Source organism: Lampetra fluviatilis, chromosome 5 (assembly GCF_964198595.1).
Source record: "Lampetra fluviatilis chromosome 5, kcLamFluv1.1, whole genome shotgun sequence".
In the NCBI taxonomy this organism is placed as follows: Eukaryota; Metazoa; Chordata; class Hyperoartia; order Petromyzontiformes; family Petromyzontidae; genus Lampetra; species Lampetra fluviatilis.
The window spans coordinates 22,413,432-22,435,708 of record NC_136279.1 but is presented as its reverse complement, the minus strand read 5'-3'; the positions used below and the strand labels follow the sequence as shown (position 1 = coordinate 22,435,708).

At 51.9% G+C, this 22,277-nt stretch overlaps 1 protein-coding gene and 1 long non-coding RNA gene across 2 annotated transcripts in view; one reads left to right on the top strand and one right to left on the bottom strand.

Moving 5' to 3' along the window:
* Positions 1 to 1,351, top strand: part of LOC144932292 (CD166 antigen-like) — a 55,162-nt gene extending 53,811 nt beyond the window's left edge. The window contains exon 14 of the mRNA XM_078856234.1: positions 1,121 to 1,351. Coding sequence (XP_078712360.1) covers positions 1,121 to 1,193 — 73 coding nt within the window. The 3' untranslated portion in view covers positions 1,194 to 1,351. The remainder of the gene's footprint in view (positions 1 to 1,120) is intronic.
* LOC144932293 (uncharacterized) lies at positions 1 to 21,778 on the bottom strand. The gene is made up of 3 exons (XR_013636890.1): positions 21,769 to 21,778; positions 11,156 to 11,241; positions 1 to 16 (listed from the first exon to the last, which is right to left on the bottom strand). It is a non-coding gene; the product is annotated as an uncharacterized LOC144932293 (long non-coding RNA).
* Between the last annotated feature and the right edge of the window lie 499 nt (positions 21,779 to 22,277).

Here is a 22,277-nt window from a genome sequence, read left to right as displayed (position 1 = left end):
CCTGGGCTCGTCAGCACTGCCGCGAGAAATCGGACGCACGAGCGGAGTTTTATCTGCCCCCCACTACGTCCCTCTGCCCCCTAAATACATGACAGTAATGGAATTGTCACCACTTATTATCCCTTTGTTTATTGCATTATTGTTTTTTCATATGAATTGTATTTCTTATGTCGCGACAACATTGCTAACTACTTGCCGACTGATTTAATTCCAAACGGATTAAATTCGTAATGCGTTATGCTTGACAAAGTCTGTTTAAATCAATTGCGGCCATTGATTGTTAAATTGATTTAACAAAAAAAATCAGCATGCAAAATAAGGCAACACATTAGCAAGGCCCTTTGGTCTCGCGCTTTGTGTACATATAGATTGTACTTTGGATAGAAAAGAGACTTTGTTTAGCGAAATACTCAATTATAATTAATAAATTACAGACCTTTGTCAATCCACTGCTGCAGGAAGGCCTTCCCACTCCTTTTGTTTGGCCACACTTTGCCGCGCCGTCGTTCCCCTTGGGTTCGTGAAGGCAAAGAGCCAAGACCATTTATTTATGTGAGCCGTGACCAGGAATACAACTCGGGGTTGATGGGTTTTGTAGTGCAGTCTGCTAACCGCTCCACTTCCGTTTCACTTCCAGATAAACATATCAGAGTATATATGTGTGTATGTTTGTGTGTTAGGGAGCAGTAGTGTTACGGTTAGTGCACTGCACTACGAACTCGGTGTCCCGAGTCGGTGACCCGAGTCGGTGACCCGAGTTCGATTCTCGTTCATGGCCAACACCAAGTGACGATTATCTGAACAGGTCCTGGGCATCGCCTAGGTCGACTCAGCCCCAAATGAGTACCTGGTGCGGTGTGTACACATCGCCACTGGGAAGACAAAGGCCGCTAGGCGTGGTTGCTGGCCACTCACCCCCCTCGCGTGCCATTCCGGCCTTCATAGGTGCTACTCGCTAACAGCACTTGCCCCAACAGTTTGTTAAGACTATACGGGGGACATTCGTTTGTTTGTTTGTTTGTGTTACACTCTACCTCTCTGCAATCTCGATGTGCTGTGAAGAAGGGTCATCAATGCTTGTGTTGTTGTAATAATGAAGAATGTGCCTTGTTTCTTGTAGAACTTCAAACAATGAAAAGCCTGAACAAGAGCCGCTCAAGAAGGGTTCACTGGTGGACACCACCAAGGTGTGAAGAGGCTGGGAACCAGCCACAGGATTACTCTCCTTCACAAGCTGCCTTGACACGACAGACGCCTCCACCCACAATCAGAATCTTTATTTATCCCGGAGGAATCCAATGAGCTGTAAAGCTCTTTTTCCACACATGTCCCATAGGGGCGGGCAGGCAGGATGGGGTGGGTTCAGCGAGTAACATCTACAAGCAACACGCTAGGCAAGATTGGAGAAAAGGGTTTCAACTCGCTAAAAATAAATATGTAAATACATATAAATACACGTAATACCCAACGGGGAGGAGTGCGCGCAGATGTTTACGGGATCTTATGAGAGGTAGAATTATGGGATGAGTCTCCGAGTTGCATTCTGGCAAAATAATAATAATTCCTCGTGACTTCCACTTGTGGTTTTTATTGAATATCCAAAAATGCTGCGGACTTGGATAATACACCTGATGGATTTAGTCCCCATTTAATTTGTACAGTGTAAAATAGTACCGTTAGGTTTGTAAATATTTTTGTAAATTATTGTACAGGTTGACTTGGAAATGAGATAGTGTTTTTTGTAATATTTAAATAATTTGTCATTTACGAAATAAATAAGTAATATATCACGTTTATTGTTTTTCAGGTTTTTGTTAAAGTAACATATGAAATGTATGCCTTTTGTATATACTGTGCTTTAAATAGCTGTTTAAAACGTACTGGCTTATAGTTTTCTCTTTCACAAGGGGAAAAGATTCACATTCCATGCCGTGATGCATGTGTTATTCTAAGAGAGAGAATGGAATATCTAACGGTTGCCTGTCATGCTGCAGTAATTATGCACTTCCGTATCGACGACTTCCATTGATCAGCCACACGTCCAATTAACATTGCAAAAAACAACCACAATACATTTGTCAAGAACACCGCCTTAAAAAAAGATAAATTATATAATAGTTTACGCTTTGGGCAATGGGCCTTCCTCACGGCACACGGAGAGGCCAGTGAGGTCAGCTACGTACCGTGCGAAAGAAGTTCAACATACATATACTTACGGTGTGTGCGTTAGCAAGCGCCTATAAGGCCACCATGGCACGCGAAGGAGGTGGGGCTACGAGCAGCACCAGGTGGGTCCGTTAATGCTCTCCCTGCTATGATGATCTCCAGCACCGCACCGCCGGCAAGCGGTGAGGTCCTCAGGAAATGTGCCTAAAACCCATACGTAGACCAACGTATGGGTTATCGTCTTCCCTGGCCGGTGAATCTTCACGTACATTGGTAATGTACGCATAAATACACAATTTTTGACTCGTTATTGCATTATACAGGGTGTTTAAAAGAGATGGACCCAATTTCAAAGCAGTATATTTCACGATGGCAACATTTTACAATTACACAAAACGTTACAAACGGTTTAATGAGTTATCACGTTTTACTAACCATTTTATAAATGCTCTATGTGCCTTCCACCTGCTGTACGGACAACATTGAGACAATAGTTGAATTCGTCCCGAACGCCTCTCAAAGTGTCTTCTTCACCGCTGCCGTGATTCTGTTTTTGAGGTCATCCAGATTAGTCGCTAATGGTGGCACAAAAATACGGTCTTTGTGCCACCATGCTCTTTGACATTGGCGGATCAATGCCAAAACGCCGTTGAAACGCACGCTGCACAGCAATTACGGATTCAGTCTTTCTGAACTGCAGAACGCAAAACGCCTTGTGTTACGGGGTCACCGTCTTGCGAATGATTGAGGCTAGGGGCTGTTTGTACGCTGGGAGAGGCATCTAGCGGTGATCATTTGAAACTCTATGCCCCGCCCTCTATGCCCCGCCCTTTCAAGTGGTAAGAGTTTCATTCATGGGCGGTTCGTGGTTGCAGAGATATAGCGATTTCAAATCGGGTCCATCTCTTTAAAACACCCTGTATTTGCTGACGGTACTGAGTCTGTACCTCGGCGATTGTTTAGTTTTCGGAGGCTTTGCTGGTTGCTATACTGAGGAAGACCTCGGAAAAGCCAAGTCCAGATCGAGATACAGCTTTCACTTAATGATCGTTGGACAGTGTCGTACCAACCATTACCGCAGCACTCAAAATTAATTTTAAAAGCATTAATATGATGCTTGATAATGGCACTTGCCTCTGCAGCCTGTAAGGTAAAATGGGGGAACTGTTGTGTTTGTGGCTTTTAAAACGGAGACATTGACTACTTTTGACAAGGGTGTTTTGCTGATATGCACTTATATAACTTCTATGATTGCATCTCACACGTGAATCCAGGTGAAGGCGGGCTACTCTGGGTATGCGCGAATTGCTTCCGTGTGGATATATGCAACTTGGTGGCAAGCTGCCGCGCAACTGCTTGCCAACCGTCGAGTAAGGGACTCGACTCTCAAGCGTCGATCTGCTCGGGCGAATTTTTAGCGACGTATTTCAAGGCTTGAACGTCTGTGGCAACTATCGATTGCCCGTTACAATTCTGGCGTGGGTGGCGGGGTGGGAAGGGCGAAGCTTCGCCAGACACAGCATGAGCCACACCCAGACACATCGTGTCGCTCGGATGTAAACTAAAACTAAACATTTTTTATTCTACAGTAACCAGGTAAAGGCCACTGAGCTATGAAGCTCTTTTTTGAGAAAGCGACCTGGTGATAGCCCAATGGAAGTGGCTTATAATGTACGACATTTTTATAGCAGCCAAATCGTCTAAACGCGTGATGTTGATTCTAAATGTGGAGGGGAAAAAACCTGGAGGACCCGGAGAAGAATCCACGCGACCACGGGGAAAGAGACACGCAAACTCAAAATTTACAGGCATCTTCAGGGTCGGGATTGAACCCTTGAACCCACGACCTTCTGTATACCAGGCGAGGGAGTTGACATTTCCTAGCCACCGTGGATGTGGATAAAGCGGTTGCGGGCAGCGATGGCGTTTCGCGATTTAGAGGGAAATTTCTATCGCTCAAGTTGTGGGCCCCAAGCCTTGTTTAGACCTTTTACTTTAGGATGTTCATGCGGCAGGTCGGTTCACTCGCGCTGTGTAAGGATATATACACTTCTCTTATTTACGCGTGCCTTTACACTGTGAGCCTTTACACTGTGAGCGATAGCGTGCTGGTGCTCATGCAATAAAACGTGTTTCCATCCTATGCAACAACAACAAACATTTCAAAATGATCGTTAAATATGTTTGAAATTATGTAAATGTAACGGAGTAATAATGATGGATACTAATTTAAAACAAAATTGTCAGTGTAACAGTATTATTACATACTCTTAATACTTTTGTTGTTTTAGATGTTCAACTTTCATGCTTTAACGTGTAGATAAAAAATACACGCGTTGTGCTTAATGATTAATTCTGGTCTTATGGGCTGGTAGTTAATTCCGAATATTTAATGTACATTTTTGGGGGGAAGTGGACGTTGTTATTTAAAAATAATCGATGTCTTTAATTTGAGTCCATCAGCCAGTTGCTTTCGAAATGTAAATATTTAGGATAAGTGTTTGCTTTTTCATAACACTGTTCTCAGATACACCAATATGTTAAATTAACATGATAATGTGAATTAAACGTACACCCCCCTTTGGTAGATGGCAACTCTGTATACGGAATGTCACTACAACGCAGGCGTAGGAATCGGGGAACGAATTTGATATAAGTTACGTTGAATCGCACGTTTCAGAATGTTGAATCCCGAACTTAAAATTGGTTTTGGAGGGAGGGGATGGGGGGGAGAAAAAAAATGCACGGCCATCTGTCATTTGTTCAAGCCTGCGTTTCATTCTTACCCAGGTCGTTCGCATGCCGCACTTTTCATACTCGGTTGGTTTACCGCAACTTATTTGGCTTATTGTTTTATTTAGAAAAAAAAAAATCGATTTTCCCATTACAAAAAGTGCGCCGAACAAAATTGTTAGCTGCATCCTTAAGTGTTATTCTATTATGTCTTGGGGCCAATGTTTTTTTCTCTCCCTAGGAATGCATCTCCGATTATGTAATAAACGTAAATGGGAACGTAGGGTTCGATAAACGGCATTTTGCTCTGTGGGCAACTTTTCCGGACCGTGTCTGTTCCACGTATCGAGGGATGCCTCTGCACGTTCAGCTGGCAATTCTTCATGAACTGATTTTTTCTCCCAAATGTCGCTGCAAATAACTTTGGGCACAAGGTTGTTTTCTGCTATAATTTACCGTCCGATTTGTAATTTTCTATTTCCGTCATGCAATCTGAGTGGCGCAGTTCCATTTTTCTAAATGATTTCCACTTTTACTAAATTATTTGTTTTAAATTGTAGTTATGTTTTCACGAGAGCTTTGATGACTGCATCAATTTTCACCGAGTGAAATTCCTTTTCATAGTCTCCAAATGCCACGCATAATGGAATTGGATATTCATTATTATTTTTCTCCCAACGTCTGATTGATAGTATGTATGTACGGTCATTTGTATATAAAAAAAGCTTTTCTAAACCCAGACTGCTCAAATGGTTACTTAGCCTCTGCTTTCCTTTCTTTTCCCAGTGAGCTTCGTGAACAATTACATACATGCAAGATACAAGTGTAATGAGATTGTAAGTCAAGTCAATTTTCTCACCCCTTTTGGCAATAACTTAATGGTTGAAGCATCATTCTACGGTTCAGGTATTTCACTTTCTGTACAAACATTTTGTGAAATAGGTCCACTAACTCTGTTCCAACAAATGGTTCCGCTTATTTGAAAATAAGCATAAATGGGGAGAGTATTAACCATCTCCGGTTTGCCGATGACACGGTTGTAATCGCAAAGGGAAGTGAGCTGCAGGATATGACTGGAGACATGAATGCACAACGCTGCAAAGTTGGGCTCAAGATGAATCTGGGCAAAACCTGGATATCAAAGTTTCCTCAACAATGGTCGCTATCTGTTAGAGGAAGAGACTCGAGTGGAAAATACTGTGTGGGTCAATTGAGACTAGTAATTGAAATCAAGAGCAGGTTGCAATGCCCACCGAAAACTGAAATGAATTATAAATAGCAACACGCATACGTTGATGAAAGCAACGTTTCTAATCAGTATATGGACATGGATCACAAACATGGATATTGACAAAGAATATTAAATAAATGCTGGAAAAAAATACATAAAAGCACAGAGAAACGCATGCTTGGAATTACACTGATATACAAGGGGACACGGAATGGAGTCTACCCAATTTAGAGGCATCATATTGATGGTCAGGAAAAGTAGGTGGCCTTGGGCAGGACACTTTTTCAAAATTGGCAATGTCTGGTAGTTGAGTCTAATGATGGAGTGGCAGTCAAAGGTGGAACTACAGTTCAGCGGATGTCTATTGTGGAGATGGAGCGATGGAATTAGCTCGTTTGCAGTAGTTGGATGGATTGGTGCATCGCGTGACTGTGACAGATGACAACGGTTTGGGGTGGCCTACACCCAGCAGTGGATACATTGTGGCTGATGATGTATGTTGAACTTCTGTCGCATCGTACGTAGCCAATCGTGCTTATGGGAGGTGTTTGGGAAGGACAACAAACTAAACACAAAAAGCAGTTCTAAAGACATTAGTTTCCAATCTAGATTTAAACAAATCTATTATTATTATTACGATGATAATGATGGTGAGGGAACTGCAGTCTTTATAAGAACAAATTACTACCTTCAGTTTCAACTGGGTGAATTACGCATCTGGAATTGTGACAACATAAATGATGGCGGCGGCCGGTTAATCAATTGATATGCTTGAGGCCACGGTTCGAATTTACCAAAGAGAGCGCACGCTCTGATGGCTCTGCAGCCACCGCTGTTGACATGTTCCGTCACACACTCAAAACCAGCCGCAAATTGAATGTTGGATGCGGAGCTTCTAACGCCGAGGTCGCAGCTCAGAGGGGGTCGCTCTCGACACGGAGGTCACTGACGTCCTCCCGAAATAACAAGAGGCACGTGGCGATCGATGCTCATGCTCGAATACGATATTGATATCAAACAATTACAGCGACCTGAACTTTGCCTCGTTATCGCTCACATCGACTGCTCGGCCTTTCCTTCGCAAGGGGCCTCGCTTTGACTGCCGACCCCGGCGCGCGCGGCGAGGTGGCCGCTGCACGGGACGACCGGCACCGACCTCGGGGTCAGACGCAGCGCAGAGTCGCGAGGGGGTCTCAGGGCGCGCATAAAGTCACACCGACGCGCAAAAAAGTGGAGTCGTGCATTCGTGCTTTGGCTGAGCTTTTTGCTGATAAAAGTGGCTTGGGATGTCGTCCTGCACAGCGATGGCAGATGATGACTCGGCAAACAGACTGCTGAATAAAAACAGGGCAGGTTAATAATGAAGGAAACCTCCTTTCTCCTCCTCCGTCCTCCTCCTCCACCTCCTTCTCCTCCACGCATTGTCAGCTGAGGAAATTCATCTGGCAACGTATTATCTCATAAATATAGTGACGTGGATCGCGCTGATCATCTCATTAAGCCATTGCACTTGTTAATACCGCTAATTACGGTTCGTGTCGTATGAAGCGTTTTTTTCACGGTGAACTTGAACACGATTTGAACACGATTTGAAAAAGAGCCGTCTTTCATTTTTCAATTAAAACATAGGCGATCGTGTTACTCCTAAAGTTGAGCTGTCAGAAGGGAATCGTCACAGGCAGACGTTGTCTCAGTAAAGTCACCGGGGATCTCAGATATTTGACACTGCAAAATGCGTTGTTTGTTAATTAGGCGGTGGGCAGGGGAGAGGAACACGTGCCCGAGAAGATGTCCAGCAGCGGTGGAGCGAGGACGTCAGCCCGCGTGCAGGAGGCTTGATGGATTGTTGTGTTGGTGAGAATCGAAAACTCATTTCTTTCAGAACTGCATTTTTTGTGTTCAGTTCGTTGTGCTCCCCCTGCCCACCCGCACCTCGGTTTTGCACGGTTGGCTTCGTTCGGTGCGACAGAAGTTCAACGTACGTACAAAATATGGACAGAGGTCGGGGAACCGCTCATCCAGCAATTGATGAAAGCTGGGATAAAAAATAAATGCATATAACGTTTTGCTCTGTTTCGCAAAAAATATTTTAGTTGTCAAAAACCTGAGCTCTCTTTCTCTCTCGCTGATCAGACGACCGAGAGAGCATCTACTTGTGACAGTGACACGTTGGGAAACACATTCCTGCGGAGGGAGCTGGTAGGAACGTTGGGTTGCTCGGTCAATGGCCAGGGTCAACGGCGGCGTAGTGTATTCCGCAAACATGCCCGACTGTGAGGGCGGGCACAAGCCGGCGTGAGTAGTTTAAACGTTGAGTTTTATAAGGGCACCACGGGGTGACCAGCCCCTCCCCACCCAGCCCCACCCCTCCCACCCCGCACCCAGCCCCACCCTCCCTACCCAGCCCCTCCCCACCCTCCCCTCCCTACCCAGCCCATCCCTCCCCACCCAGCCCCTTCCTGCACGACAGACGGACGGACACAATAATCCCCTGTGGGCTGGTGGAACCAGTGGGTTCCTACCAGTATAACAGCACAGCCTCTATTGTGATTGGAAAAGCAGAGACGGCTTATTTGAAATCGAGTTCACGTTGTAATTGCACCGTAAAAAGCGCATCATACGGCACGAGCCGTAATGAGCGATATCAACGAGTTAAACGGCTTAATGAGATGATCAGCGGTATCCACATTAATATATTTGTAGTGACTGTGAATGTCACTGTGTGGTGCCGGGCTTACGAAGCCACGGTGGATAATGTGTTGGCATTATGTGTAGCCGCTTACTGGGCGTAGTACCAGCCCTAGCGGGGCTTGGGTGAGCGCTGGTCAATGCAGAGGCACCACGTACAGTGTGCGGTGCGGGCTCCCGGTGAAGGAGCAAGAGGGAGCGTCAGCCAGCCAGGGTTACGTTGGGGCATGATTCGCTGGTTGACCTGCCGACACGTGATGATATTGGAGGGGGGCACCGGTGGACGAGGGCCGCTGGGCGGTCACGTGGTTTAAAATAACTCTCGGGAGCCTTCGAGAAAGAGCTCGAGAGAGATCTAGAAGGTGGGCGGGGCGAGGGGCGGAGCCAGCCCCGGCCCAGGGGGATATAACGGGGCCCCGTGAGGAGCTCGGGGTTCTTCGTGTGCTGGTGTGAAGAAAATCCACGTCGGGGAACAGAAGCATCTCGCCACGCGTTCGGGGACCTAGCAGCTTGTGGTCCGGGCCGGGATAGCGAACCGTGCCTAGTTCTACTGTAGCGTGGTTAGATGGGCATTCGATACCCGAGTGTAGATTGTGTGATGTTGTGTTGAAGTTGCTTAATAAATAGTGTTGCTCCCAAGACAACGTCTGCGACTCCGTTGGACTCACTACATAATTACGAGATAATACGCTGCCAGATGAATCTCCTCAGCTGGAAATGCGTGCTGGATGAGGTGTTTCCCTTATTATGAACCTGTCCTGTTTACGTTCAGCAGTCTGTTTGCCAAGGCATCATCTGCCATCGCCGTGCAAGACGACATCTCAAGCCACTTTTATCAGCAAAAAGTTCAGCCAAAGCACGAATACACGACTCCACTTTTTGCGCGTCGGTGTGACTTCATGCGCTCGATGCGCGCCCTGAGACCCCCTTGCGACTCTGCACTGCGTCTGACCCCGGGGTCGGTGCCGGTCGTCCCGTGCAGCGGCCACCTCGCCTCGCCGCGCGCGCCGGGGTCGGCAGCCAAAGCGAGGCCCCTGTGAGCGAAAGCCCGAGCAGTCGATGTGAGCGATAAGGTGGCAAAGTTCAGGTCGCTGTAATTGTTTGATGTCAATATCGTATCGAGCATGAGCATTGATCGCCGCGTGGGTCTTGTTAATTTGGGGAACATCGGTGACCTCCCTGTCGAGAGCATTGCGACCGCCTCTGAGCTGCGACCTCGGCGTTAAAATCTCAGCATCAAACATTCAATTTGCGGCTGGTTTTGAGTGTGTGATGGAACATGTCAACAGCGGTGGCTGTAGAGCCATCGGAACGCGCGCTCTCTTCTGCAAATTCGATCCGTGGCCTCGAGCATATCAATTGATTAACCGGCCGCTGCCATCATTTATCTAGTCACTATTGCAGGTGCATAATTCACCCAATTATACTGAAGACAATCGTTAGATATTTCTTCGGGCTGCAAGTTTACTGCCGTGACCCAATAACGGGCGCAGACTTATTGGCACGTTAGACGTTGACATTTCGGTATGCAAGTTGTAGAGTGCAAGTGTTTGTAAATGACCGCAGTGGGGATAAGCATGTTCACAAATTGCTCTGAGGCTCAGCGCGGGAGAGCTGTAAGGAACGTGCAATCGTGAACCACGTGTCTACCCCGGTTGACGGGCCCGTAATTATAGCCGCCAAATTTCGAGCATTATCAGGGCATATGTATGTTTGTTGCATTAGTGAGGACGTGTGATAAATAACTAAGTGAAAATATAGTGTCAAATAGGTTCGCGCGGATTAAGCTTCTGCTTACATTTGCTTAACCATCAATTGGTTTCAACTTCTAGCAGCGCACACAAATTTCAACGCAGCATATCTGGCCATGCGATTTACTTAAAATTAATAAGGGACAAACTTTCCAAGAAATAACCCCCTCCCCAACTATGCTCAGTAGCTAAACAATGCCCATCTCACCATCTCATGCTGGCTGATTTCTCCGGTAACATTTTATTTAAGACTCGTGCGAGTATTCACAAGGAACCGGTCCGTTTTGCTTCAAATGTGCATGTTTTTTTTGTCTGTTTAGCTGTAAAAAATATATATATGTCAATGACAATAATTATTATATTGTCCTTTTGGTTATCCAGGAAAAGCCTCACCGTGTCTCAAGACATCTTGCTCAGGAGGTTTTGTCCCCGCATTGTTTGGCACGTTTGGCCAAATTCCACTTTAACCAGTGTCCGGCTCCACGTGGGGGGGGGGGGGGGGGGAAACTGGACCACTCGGTAACAAAGACAAAGATCACCCGTGTAGCCTTAACAGACTGTTGGGGCAAGTGCTGTTAGCGAGTACCTATGAAGGCCGGCACGGCACACAAGAGGGCGGAGGAAGGTCATCACCACGCCCGGCCGTCTTTGTCTTCCTAGCGGCGATGGTTACTACACACCGCACCAGATATTCAACCGAGGCGGAAATTGAGGCTGAGTTGACCTCGGTGAAAGCACATGCGCACGAGCGGATAGATTCAATAATCTATCCGTAATCTATCCTCCGGGCACAACATTACGCCCCCTTAACCCCAACAACGTTAGGATGAATACAGTCATTGGTGTCGGCGTTCATTTCACGAGCGTTCAAGCGTGGCTGGGAGAGCGCTCGATTCGACGCATCTGCGAATGCGTACGCGAGTTCCGGCAGCTTGCGAGTGACGACCCCGATTTGCGTCTCGGTATGCACTTTGATTAGTGGCGACATCGCCGGCAGCGGCATTCACGCGCGTGCTAATATTTGTCTCTCCGTCGTCGCGGGTGTCACGTTAAACCGCATCCTGTGATGTCCCGCAAGAGGAAAAAACAATGTTTTTTATTATTATGTTGAAGCCACGAAGCAGCGGCGGTGCGGGGCATCAGGTTCCAAAGGCAAACAAAAAGTTCGCATCTGTTTTCCAGCCTGAGGTGACGATGTGTGCAGGTGGATTTATCGATAACCTGAAGCGGGCTGGCAGGTGGCTTCTTCATTGTCAGCGCTTTTTCACACAGAGGCCCACAGACTCACACAGAGACCCACAGACTCACACAGAGGCCCACAGACTCACACAGAGACCCATAGACTCACACAGAGACCCACAGACTCACACAGAGACCCATATACTCACACAGAGGCCCACAGACTCACACAGAGACCCACAGACTCACACAGAGGCCCACAGACTCACACAGAGACCCACAGACACACAGACCCACAGACTCACATAGAGACCCACAGACTCACACAGAGACCAACAGACTCACACAGAGACCCATAGACTCACACAGAGACCCACAGACTCACACAGAGGCCCACAGACGCACACAGAGACCCATAGACTCACACAGAGACCCACAGACTCACACAAAGACCCATATACTCACACAGAGGCCCACATACTCACACAGAGGCCCACAGACTCACACAGAGACCCACAGACACACAGAGACCCACAGACTCACACAGAGGCCCACAGACTCACACAAGGACCCACAGACTCACACAGAGACTCATAGACTCACATAGAGGCCCATAGGCTCACAGAGAGCGCCACAAACTCACACAGAGACCCACAGACTCACACAGAGACCCATAGACTCACATAGAGAACCACAGACTCACACAGAGGCCCATAGGCTCACATAGAGACCCACAGACTCACACAGAGACACACAGACTCACATAGAGATCCATAGACTCACACAGAGACCCACAGACTCACACAGAGACCCATAGACTCACATAGAGACCCACAGACTCACACAGAGGCCCATAGGCTCACATAGAGACCCACAGACTCACACAGAGACCCATAGACTCACATAGAGACCCACAGACTCACACAGAGACCCATAGACTTGCACAGAGGCCCACAGACTCACACAGAGGCCCACAGACTCACACAGAGACCCACAGACACACAGAGACCCACAGACTCACATAGAGACCCACAGACTCACACAGAGGCCCACAGACTCACACAGAGACCCATAGACTCACACAGAGACCCACAGACTCACACAGAGACCCATAGACTCACACAGAGGCCCACAGACTCACACAGAGGCCCACAGACTCACACAGAGACCCACAGACACACAGACCCACAGACTCACATAGAGACCCACAGACTCACACAGAGACCAACAGACTCACACAGAGACCCATAGACTCACACAGAGACCCACAGACTCACACAGAGGCCCACAGACGCACACAGAGACCCATAGACTCACACAGAGACCCACAGACTCACACAAAGACCCATATACTCACACAGAGGCCCACAGACGCACACAGAGACCCATAGACTCACACAGAGACCCACAGACTCACACAAAGACCCATATACTCACACAGAGGCCCACAGACTCACACAGAGGCCCACAGACTCACACAGAGACCCACAGACACACAGAGACCCACAGACTCACACAGAGGCCCACAGACTCACACAAGGATCCACAGACTCACACAGAGACTCATAGACTCACATAGAGGCCCATAGGCTCACAGAGAGCGCCACAAACTCACACAGAGACCCACAGACTCACACAGAGACCCATAGACTCACATAGAGAACCACAGACTCACACAGAGGCCCATAGGCTCAAATAGAGACCCACAGACTCACACAGAGACACACAGACTCACATAGAGATCCATAGACTCACACAGAGACCCACAGACTCACACAGAGACCCATAGACTCACATAGAGACCCACAGACTCACACAGAGGCCCATAGGCTCACATAGAGACCCACAGACTCACACAGAGACCCATAGACTCACATAGAGACCCACAGACTCACACAGAGACCCACAGACTCACACATAGACCCACAGACTCACACAGAGACCCATAGACTTACATAGAGACCCACAGACACACACAGAGACCCATAGACTCACACAAGGACCCACAGACTCACACAGAGACCCATATACTCACATAGAGACCCACAGACTCATACAGAGACCCACAGACTCACACAGAGACCCACAGACTCACATAGAGGCCAATAGGCTCACATAGAGACCCACAAACTCACACAGAGACCCACAGACTCACACAGAGACCCACATACTAACATAGAGACCTACAGACTCACACAGAGACCCACAGACTCACACATAAACCCACATACTCACACAGATACGCATAGAGTCACATAGGGACCCACTGCGACACTGGAATGCGCTAGTAGTGGATGCATCATCATCATCGGCGTTCTCCAGCAGACGGACACACGCAGCTCACGCAGCTTCCCAGGGGGAACCGGTCTGGTGGGAGCGCAGCACGGATGGAGCAGTGGCATAATCATCATCTAATACCAATACCCGCTAATCGCCACTCAGTGACGGTGACGTCACCACGCCGCCTGTGCCGGGCCAGGTGCACTTGGAGGCCACGTGAAGTGTCGAAGGTTCGCTGACAGGAGGTCTCGGGACAGACCCAGGTGCCATGGATTTGGCTGACTGAGATGGCTGGTAGATGCACTCCATGTACCCCCTACTGTGCCAACTTGCTGCATTTTATACGCCTAGCGCTCCGCTCATTGTTGTGAGCCTGTTGTTGCTGGAGGGCGACTGCGTCATCATCACCAGTACCACCACCACCACACGCTGTCTTTGTGTTCCAATTATCAATAAGTCCACGCTATAATGTGGGACTGGGAAACGTGAAGTGGACTTTTGTTGCCTCCTCCACCTGGGGCTACAAACAGTCGCGACTGCAGTGGAGGAAGGCGAGGGAGGGGAAGCCACCTCGACTCTGCTTCCAAAGCCACGTAGATCGTGGGACCCTGGCATGGAGTGTGGTGTTTTTGTAGGTGATGCCCTTTGTCAATTCGCCGCTGGATGAAAGTTTCCGCGCGCCGTGTCGGTCATAGGGGTTCGTTTGACCACACTTCACCATAAGCTGGTGAGTGCGGATTGGTGAGTCGTGACCGGGAGTAGGAACTCAGAGGTTCATAATAGTGGCAGCACGCTAACCACTGCGCCACCGCTCCCTTCATATAACATCAAGGTTAAACCCACCAACAAAAGCTGCTCGCTGCTGTACGGCAACACGCGTATCGTGTTCTCCGGATTTATAAGACACACTTGTATCCGCTGTATATTAAAGAAAAAAGTCGGGGGTGCGTCTTGTAAACCGGTGTGCCCGTGACCGAATTTGTACGACTGTGTGATGCCGCTGCCATGAAGCCGCTAGAGAGGGGACCACCGGGGGATGAAATCGACGTAGCCCCGACCCAAACAAGCTGTAAGGATAATGGCGAGCGAGTGATCTCCACGCAGATTCCAGCAACGACACCAAGGAACGCGGCGACTCCTGGTGACTGGCTGCGGGAGCTGGTGGCGGGAATCACGGGGGCCACGTCGCTGGTGGAGGGGCAGGTCAAGGGACGCCGTACCCAGATCCTGCTGGACATGGGGGCGGTGGCCTCACTCGTGAGCGCTGCGCACTGCAGCATGATCGGGGTCGATGTGAGCCGCCTGCAGGCCCCGGACCGCGCGCTGCACACGGCGAGCGGAGCCGGAATGGGGCTACTGGGGAGAGCCACCCTAGAGGTCCGCATAGGCAGCCAGGTGTGCACCCAGGAGTTCTACGTATCGAGTGTGTTGTGTCACGAGTGTATTGCAAGTACCGACCTCCTAGAAAAGCTGGGACTCAACGTGCAACCCCGCCAGCGATGCGCCACCATGGAGAGCAGCGGCGAGCGGATTCCGTTCCTGGGACGAGAGCCGACGCGCCCCCGCTTCGCACCTGTGGCCGCTATCCTGGCGACGGCAGTCACCATCGGGCCGCTCACCGAGATGCTGGTGCCGGTGGCAACACCCCCCATCGACCCCGCGCTCCGACCATCGGGTGAGGTAATGCTAACTCCTCACCCGGAGTTGGCAAAACGATATGGGGTCGTGGGATCCGCCACGTTGGTAAACGCAGATGGGGACCGTTTGTTTATGCGGATGTTTAACCCTCACAGTACCCCAGCGATACTGCGACGGCGCACCCCGATAGCCACCGTACACCCCCTGCACGCACGCCACTCTGACGACTTGGTGTTCGCACTCTGGGCTGAGGACCCCGGTCGTCCTGAGGGTGACCAGGACCTGGCCTGGCGAGTCGGCCCGACTCCCCGAGCCGAGGTCGTTCCCCTGCTCGACGCCTTACATGTACCATGGGCAGATTTACCTAAGGGAGGGGCCGATCGGCTGCGCGAGTTACTGCAGGAGTATGCCGACGTGTTCAGTGAACACGACGCGGACGTGGGTCGGACCGACCTTGTTAAGCACCAAATTGACACCGGTGCAGCCCGACCCATCAAACTCCCTGCGTACCGAGTGGGCGCACCCGAACGCGCCCAGATCAAAGAGGCGGTTGGGGAAATGCTTTGCGATAACATAATTCAGCCCTCGGCGAGCCCCTGGTCAGCCCCAGTGGTACTAGTAACGAAAAAGGATGGGTCAACCCGGTTCTGCGTCGATTACCGTAAATTGAACGCAGTAACGCTCGGCGACACCTTCCCCATACCCCGCATCGACGACAGTTTTGACAGCCTCGCCGGAGCGCGATATTTTTCCACCCTCGATCTCGCGTCCGGGTACTGGCAGGTGGAGATGGCGGAGGAGGATCGGCCGAAAACCGCATTCACCACCCTGATGGGACTATTCGAGTTTCGAGTACTCCCGTTCGGACTCACCAATGCGCCCGCGACGTTCCAGCGGCTGATGGAGTTGGTGATGCGGGGCCTGCAATGGGAACAGTGCCTGATTTACTTGGATGATGTGATAGTGTTCAGTAGATCTTTGTCTGAGCACTGGTCCAGGTTACGAGAGGTGTTCCAGCGACTGCGAGTGGCTCATCTCAAGCTCAAGCCACGTAAGTGTTACATCGCACAACGCGAGGTGGGGTACCTCGGGCATCGCGTCAGCGAGGCAGGCGTGCGCACCGATCCGGAGAAGGTACGCGCCGTAGTGGAGTGGCCACGGCCAAGGAATCTGACGGAGATCAGATCATTTTTGGGGCTCGCCACCTATTATCGTCGATTTGTAAAGGGATTCAGCGAGATTGCACGCCCCCTCACCCAACTCACTTCCCCTAAGCACCCCTATCAGTGGACGGGGGCCTGCCAGACGGCCTTCACCACTCTCAAAAACCACCTCACCCACGCCCCCACCCTCGCTTTCCCCGATTTTACCACCGATTTTATTTTGGACACCGACGCCTGCAGCAGCGGGCTGGGCGCGGTGTTGTCACAGGTGCAGGATGGGACGGAACGAGTCATCGCGTACACCAGCCGGACCTTGAGTGGGGCCGAGCTGAACTATTGCGTGACCCGCCAAGAGTTGTACGCCGTGATTTTCGCATATAAGCAGTTCCGGCCGTATTTGTACGGCAGGAGGTGTCGCGTACGCACTGACCATTATGCTCTGCAGTTTCTTCTTACATTCAAGGAGCCGCGGGGGCAGATGGCCCGGTGGCTGGCGCAGTTGCAGGAGTACAACCTGCAAATCGAGTATCGGGCTGGCTGGACGCATGCAAACGCGGACGCCTTGTCGAGGCAGCCCACGGTGTACGCCGAGACAAGGCCGGAGGAGGCCTGCCCGTATTTCACGGGGGGACGCTGCCGGCAGGCAACGGACCCCCGAGAGGCCGCGGCCACTGATCCCCCCCCAGCGAGAGAGAGTGCAGTGTGCGCCACAGAGACCCTCACAGGTGGCACAGAGGATCCCGTCGACCACCCGGCAAGCGCGGGACCCACGGCTCGGGGCCCGGCGGACCACCCCGCCCCGATCGGACGGATCCAGGAGGACGTCGGCTGCGCCTTCCCGGGCCTGAACGACGAGCAGCTGAGACAGACCCAACAGCGGGATCCGGATCTGGCGGCGGTGGAGGCGGCACTGCGGGAGGGAAAGAGCGCCCTACTAGGACCCTGGAGCGGTTTGTATGCCCGGTTGTGTGTGCAGAACGGAGTGGTACGGGAGTTAACCGAGGCCGGCCAGCCGGGGTGCATCTGTGTTCCTGCCCAGGTGCGACCCCAGCTGCTACGGCTGGTGCATGACCACCCGCTCGGGGGCCATGATGGGGAACGACGCACTCGAGAGACCCTGCGTCGCCAGTATCTCTGGCCCAAATTGGCACAAGACGTGGCCGCCTGGGTACAGGGCTGCCGCGCCTGTCAGCAGTGCGGGCCGAAGCCGGCACGATATCAGGTACCCCTAAGGCCGTTCCGCGTCAGCCGCACGAACCAGCTGGTCGGGATCGACCTACAGGGGCCATTCCCACGGTCCCATCAAGGCAACCGGTATATCCTAGTCGCAGTAGAGTATTTCACCCGCTACCCCGTGGCAGTGGCCATCCCTGATAAAACGGCCCTGGTGGTGGCCCGAGCATTACGTACTCAAGCACGGGATCCCAGAACGAGTCCTCACCGACCAGGGTAGCGAGTTCGAGGCCGAGCTGTTCCAGGCACTGTGCCGAGAATTCAGAATCCAGAAGGACCGAACCACAGCGTACCACCCCCAAGCGAACGGTATGGTGGAGCGCATGAATCAGACCTTAGCGGGGAAACTCAAACGTATGGCGGCCGCAAATCAACGGGATTGGGACGAACACCTCCCCTACGCCCTTTTTGCCTACGCCACCACCGTACACACGTCGATGGGACAAACCCCGTTTTTAATGATGTTCGGCCGTGAGTCTCGTTTACCCGCAGACCTGCTGTTCGGCGTTCCTTCCCCCCAGCCGGAGGAGGGAAGCCGCCCTGTGGAACACCTGATGGAGACCCTGCGAGAAGCCCGAGCATACCCGCAAGGGGAAGCCGCGCATCGGCGGCAAGAACAGGGCGCCCGACCCCGCATGGAACCCCCCTTATTCCTGACCGGTGCTAAGGTATGGCTACACAACCCTCGCGTCGGGGCCGGGCAGGTGGGGAAACTGACAACCTACTGGCGGGGACCCTGGACCGTGGTGCGGCAGATCTCCCCCTGGACGGTACTAATCTATGGCGGGGAGAGGGGTCGAGAGACAGTGGTCAACGTCCGCCGCTTAAAACCATGGAAAGCGGCCCCGGCGAGAGAGAACCCCGTCACCCGAAGGCCCGGGAATCCCGGGGTACCCGCACCCCCCGTGTTTGGGGGCCTCGCACGCTACATGGGCCCCGCCGGGCCCCCGATCCCGAGACGCCCCGATCCAGTCAGGAGACGGCGCGGACGACGGCCCCTAAACCCTTCCGCTGCTGAGTTTGTGCCCCAGCCCACAGGTGCCGGAGGATGGGGAGAGCCGCTGGAGTGGAGGAGGAGGCCGCCGCAGGAGCTACAGAGGACGGAGCCACCTGCCCCAAGACCAGCCACAAGGTCCGGACGGATCCCCCGGACCCCGCAGCGTTTCCTCGTGGGCGCGGCCCAAGCAAGGTGCTCCAGTCAACCCGGGACGGGGACTGGCACCTCGGGGGGCTATGTGATGCCGCCGCCATGAAGCCGCTCGGCGGGCGCCCTATCCCCGACCACGCCACCACCAAGTGACGGAGCCGACCCCCGCGTCCCCCCACCTCACCTCACATGAACACACCCGCACGCATTTCCCCCCCCCGTAGAGCTCCGAGGGGAAGTCACCTGGCCGACCGGTTTTAATCCGAGAAGCCCTTATCGGGATAACTTTCACGGTTTCTGGTGACCAGGGAATTGTACGACCTCCCCCGATGCTACTTCGCGGCGCTGCGACCGGCATTAAGATTGCAAGGTCGCAGCGAGGGGCCACTCGGCCACTGCGGTTGAAGCGCACCCCCCACACCCACACACGTATCGACAAGGCAGGCAGGGGAGGGACGGGACGGCATGGTTAGCATGACCGCAGGGGTTCTTGCGCTTAGTCGCTGATGGTTGGGATGGTTACGCTTGAGCACGTGGGCACCAAGATTAGGGAAATTAGGGAAGTTAAAGGGTAAAAGCTAGAATTACAAATAAGCGGAGGTACGCGGAGGCTCCGCGCATAACTTCCCACGGCAGGCCATTGTGATGGACGCCGCTGCATAATGTGCATAACCAAGGCACCATGCATGAGAAAGGGATTAATTAGAATAAACGCGCAACACGCAGCGCATCTTATTAGCATAGCAAAGGCGCCCGGAACCGCCGCACGCGCCCTGACTGGCGCGCGCCCATTGTTAAAGAAAAACTGGGAGAGCACCACAACAGGCGGAGCAGCATCTCTTTGATGTAGGGACGATAAAAGGGGGGGGGCGAAAACGGGTAGAGCTCTCTCTTGCTCCAGCATCAGGCCACGAGACGCTCTCCAGCCCAGCGACCCGGACGTCCGTGCGACGCATCGAGGTACGCTGCGAGGACGGGATCAACGGACCGCCGTGGGCACCTAACCGTGAGTAAGAAGGTGAAATAGTGTCGTAAGGAGATACATCGGGAATAGGCATAGAGGTATCAGCGTAGGCCAGCCTCGTCGATTCATACTGACTTAACAGTAAAGTGCAGTCGCCGAGAATAAATCATTAATAGCTGATCGTGGCCTCGTGTGATCTCGCTGAGAAGGGTGCACGCGTGTGGTGCTGGGTACACAGTGGTTCGCCACGTGGGAGCGCTGCGCGGAGCGGCGCAAGAGAAGGTGTCGCGTGTGGAGCTGTGTGTGGGTGTGGGCGTACGTTCGCTACGTGTAGGATACAGGTGCGCGATTGGTAACGTGGTTATTCGGCGTGGAGGCGAGTACTGCTCAGGGCTGTAGACGGGCATACGTATACTCGTAGCGAGTGAGTGCTGCGCGAAGCTGCGTGAGGGGGAGTATGGGGTTTGATTGATGATGCTGTGCGTACGTATGCTCGCAGCGTGGGAGCGTTGCGTGAGGCTGTAACAGTAGGGGCGTCGCGTTCGAATGCCGGCGAAACCCTAGCGGGTATTAGGGCGGTGCGGTAACGCAACCGGAATAGGGGATGCAGGCGGGGGCGACCCCGGGGGCCAACGGCCCCCACAACTGCATTGGGGGGTGTGCGTCTTTACTTCCCGCAGCGTCTTATAATCCGGCACGTGTGTCGTGTGTTTATGTTGAACTTCTTTCGCGCCGTACGTAGCCTAATGTGCTCACCGGAGGTTGCGGGGACAAGCGAATAAGTGGACAATGCGGGCAAAAGTGCGACCGAAAGAACGAGGCGACTTTCGGATTACGGACACGGGGGGGGGGGGGCGGGGGGGATTCTGTATTCGCTGTGAGCCGCGATTTGGCACAACTCGAGGGGGGTGGTGCGGTGTTGACTTAGGGCGACTGCGTGTGTGCGTATGGCGACGCGGCGGGTCTCGCTTTAATTAAGAATTTAAAGCCTCCGTTTTCATTTCGCAAAGTTACGGGCATAAATTATGCAAGCCTATTAAGCGAGTTAGGCGCTATTATTTATTATTTTGAATATAAATAAAATATTTTACGATCGGCCCCCTCCGAGTCACTTTGCCACGGTAGGTGACGCTGTCCGCGCATGCACGCGTGGCGATTCGACGGGGGGAGCGGTGGCGCAGCGGTTAGCGCTGCATTGCGCGCTACGACCCCCCCCATCCCCCCCACTCCCGGCCACCCCAGTTCGATTCCCCGCTCACGGTCGACGACGACGACAACAACAACAACAGATGCGAATATTTGAACCGGTCCTGCGCATCCACCGTAGGGCGACTGAGCCTCGAATGAGTACCTGGTACGGTGCGTCAAACATCAGCACAGCAGAAAGAGACAAAGGCGGCCGGGCGTAGTTGTTGGCCCACCCCACCCCCTCGCGTGTCGTACATCGCCTTCAGAGGCGCTAACTCGTTGACAGCACTGCTCCGACAGTCTGGCAAAGGCTATACGGGGAATATTTGTCTTTGTTAGGGAGAAGCCCAAGCAAGTTTGGCGAGCAAACCCTGGCGATCCGAGTTCGATTGCCACTCACGACTCACATGTGAACCGTCCTGACGTCTTCCCTTGTAGTTGGACGAAGCCTCAAAATGAGTACAGTACGTTTTTCGGGGAGACAAAGCCACCCAGCAGCACCAGGAGAGTAATCCGCGGTCGACCAGCAGCAGTATTCATACATATTCTGATTCTGTTAACACCACTTGGCACAACTTTCCTGGAGGCGACCACACTGAGTCTCTTTGTCTCAGTGCACAGCAAACACGTTACGTACCAACGTGGGGTCGCCACGGTGACTAAGAGATGTTAACGACCTCGCCTGGTATACAAGAGTGCGTGGGTTCGATCTCGATAGCGACGCCTGCTGCATATTTGGAATTTGCACGTTCTCTCCGTGCTCGCGTGGATTTTTCTCCGGGTCCTCCGGTTTTTTTCCCTCCACGTGTAGACACATGCTTTTAGTGTGTTTGGCCGCTGCTATAAATTTCCCCAGCATGATTGGCCACTTGGTTGTGTTGCCAGGTCGCTTCTAAAAAAAGAGCTATATAGTTCA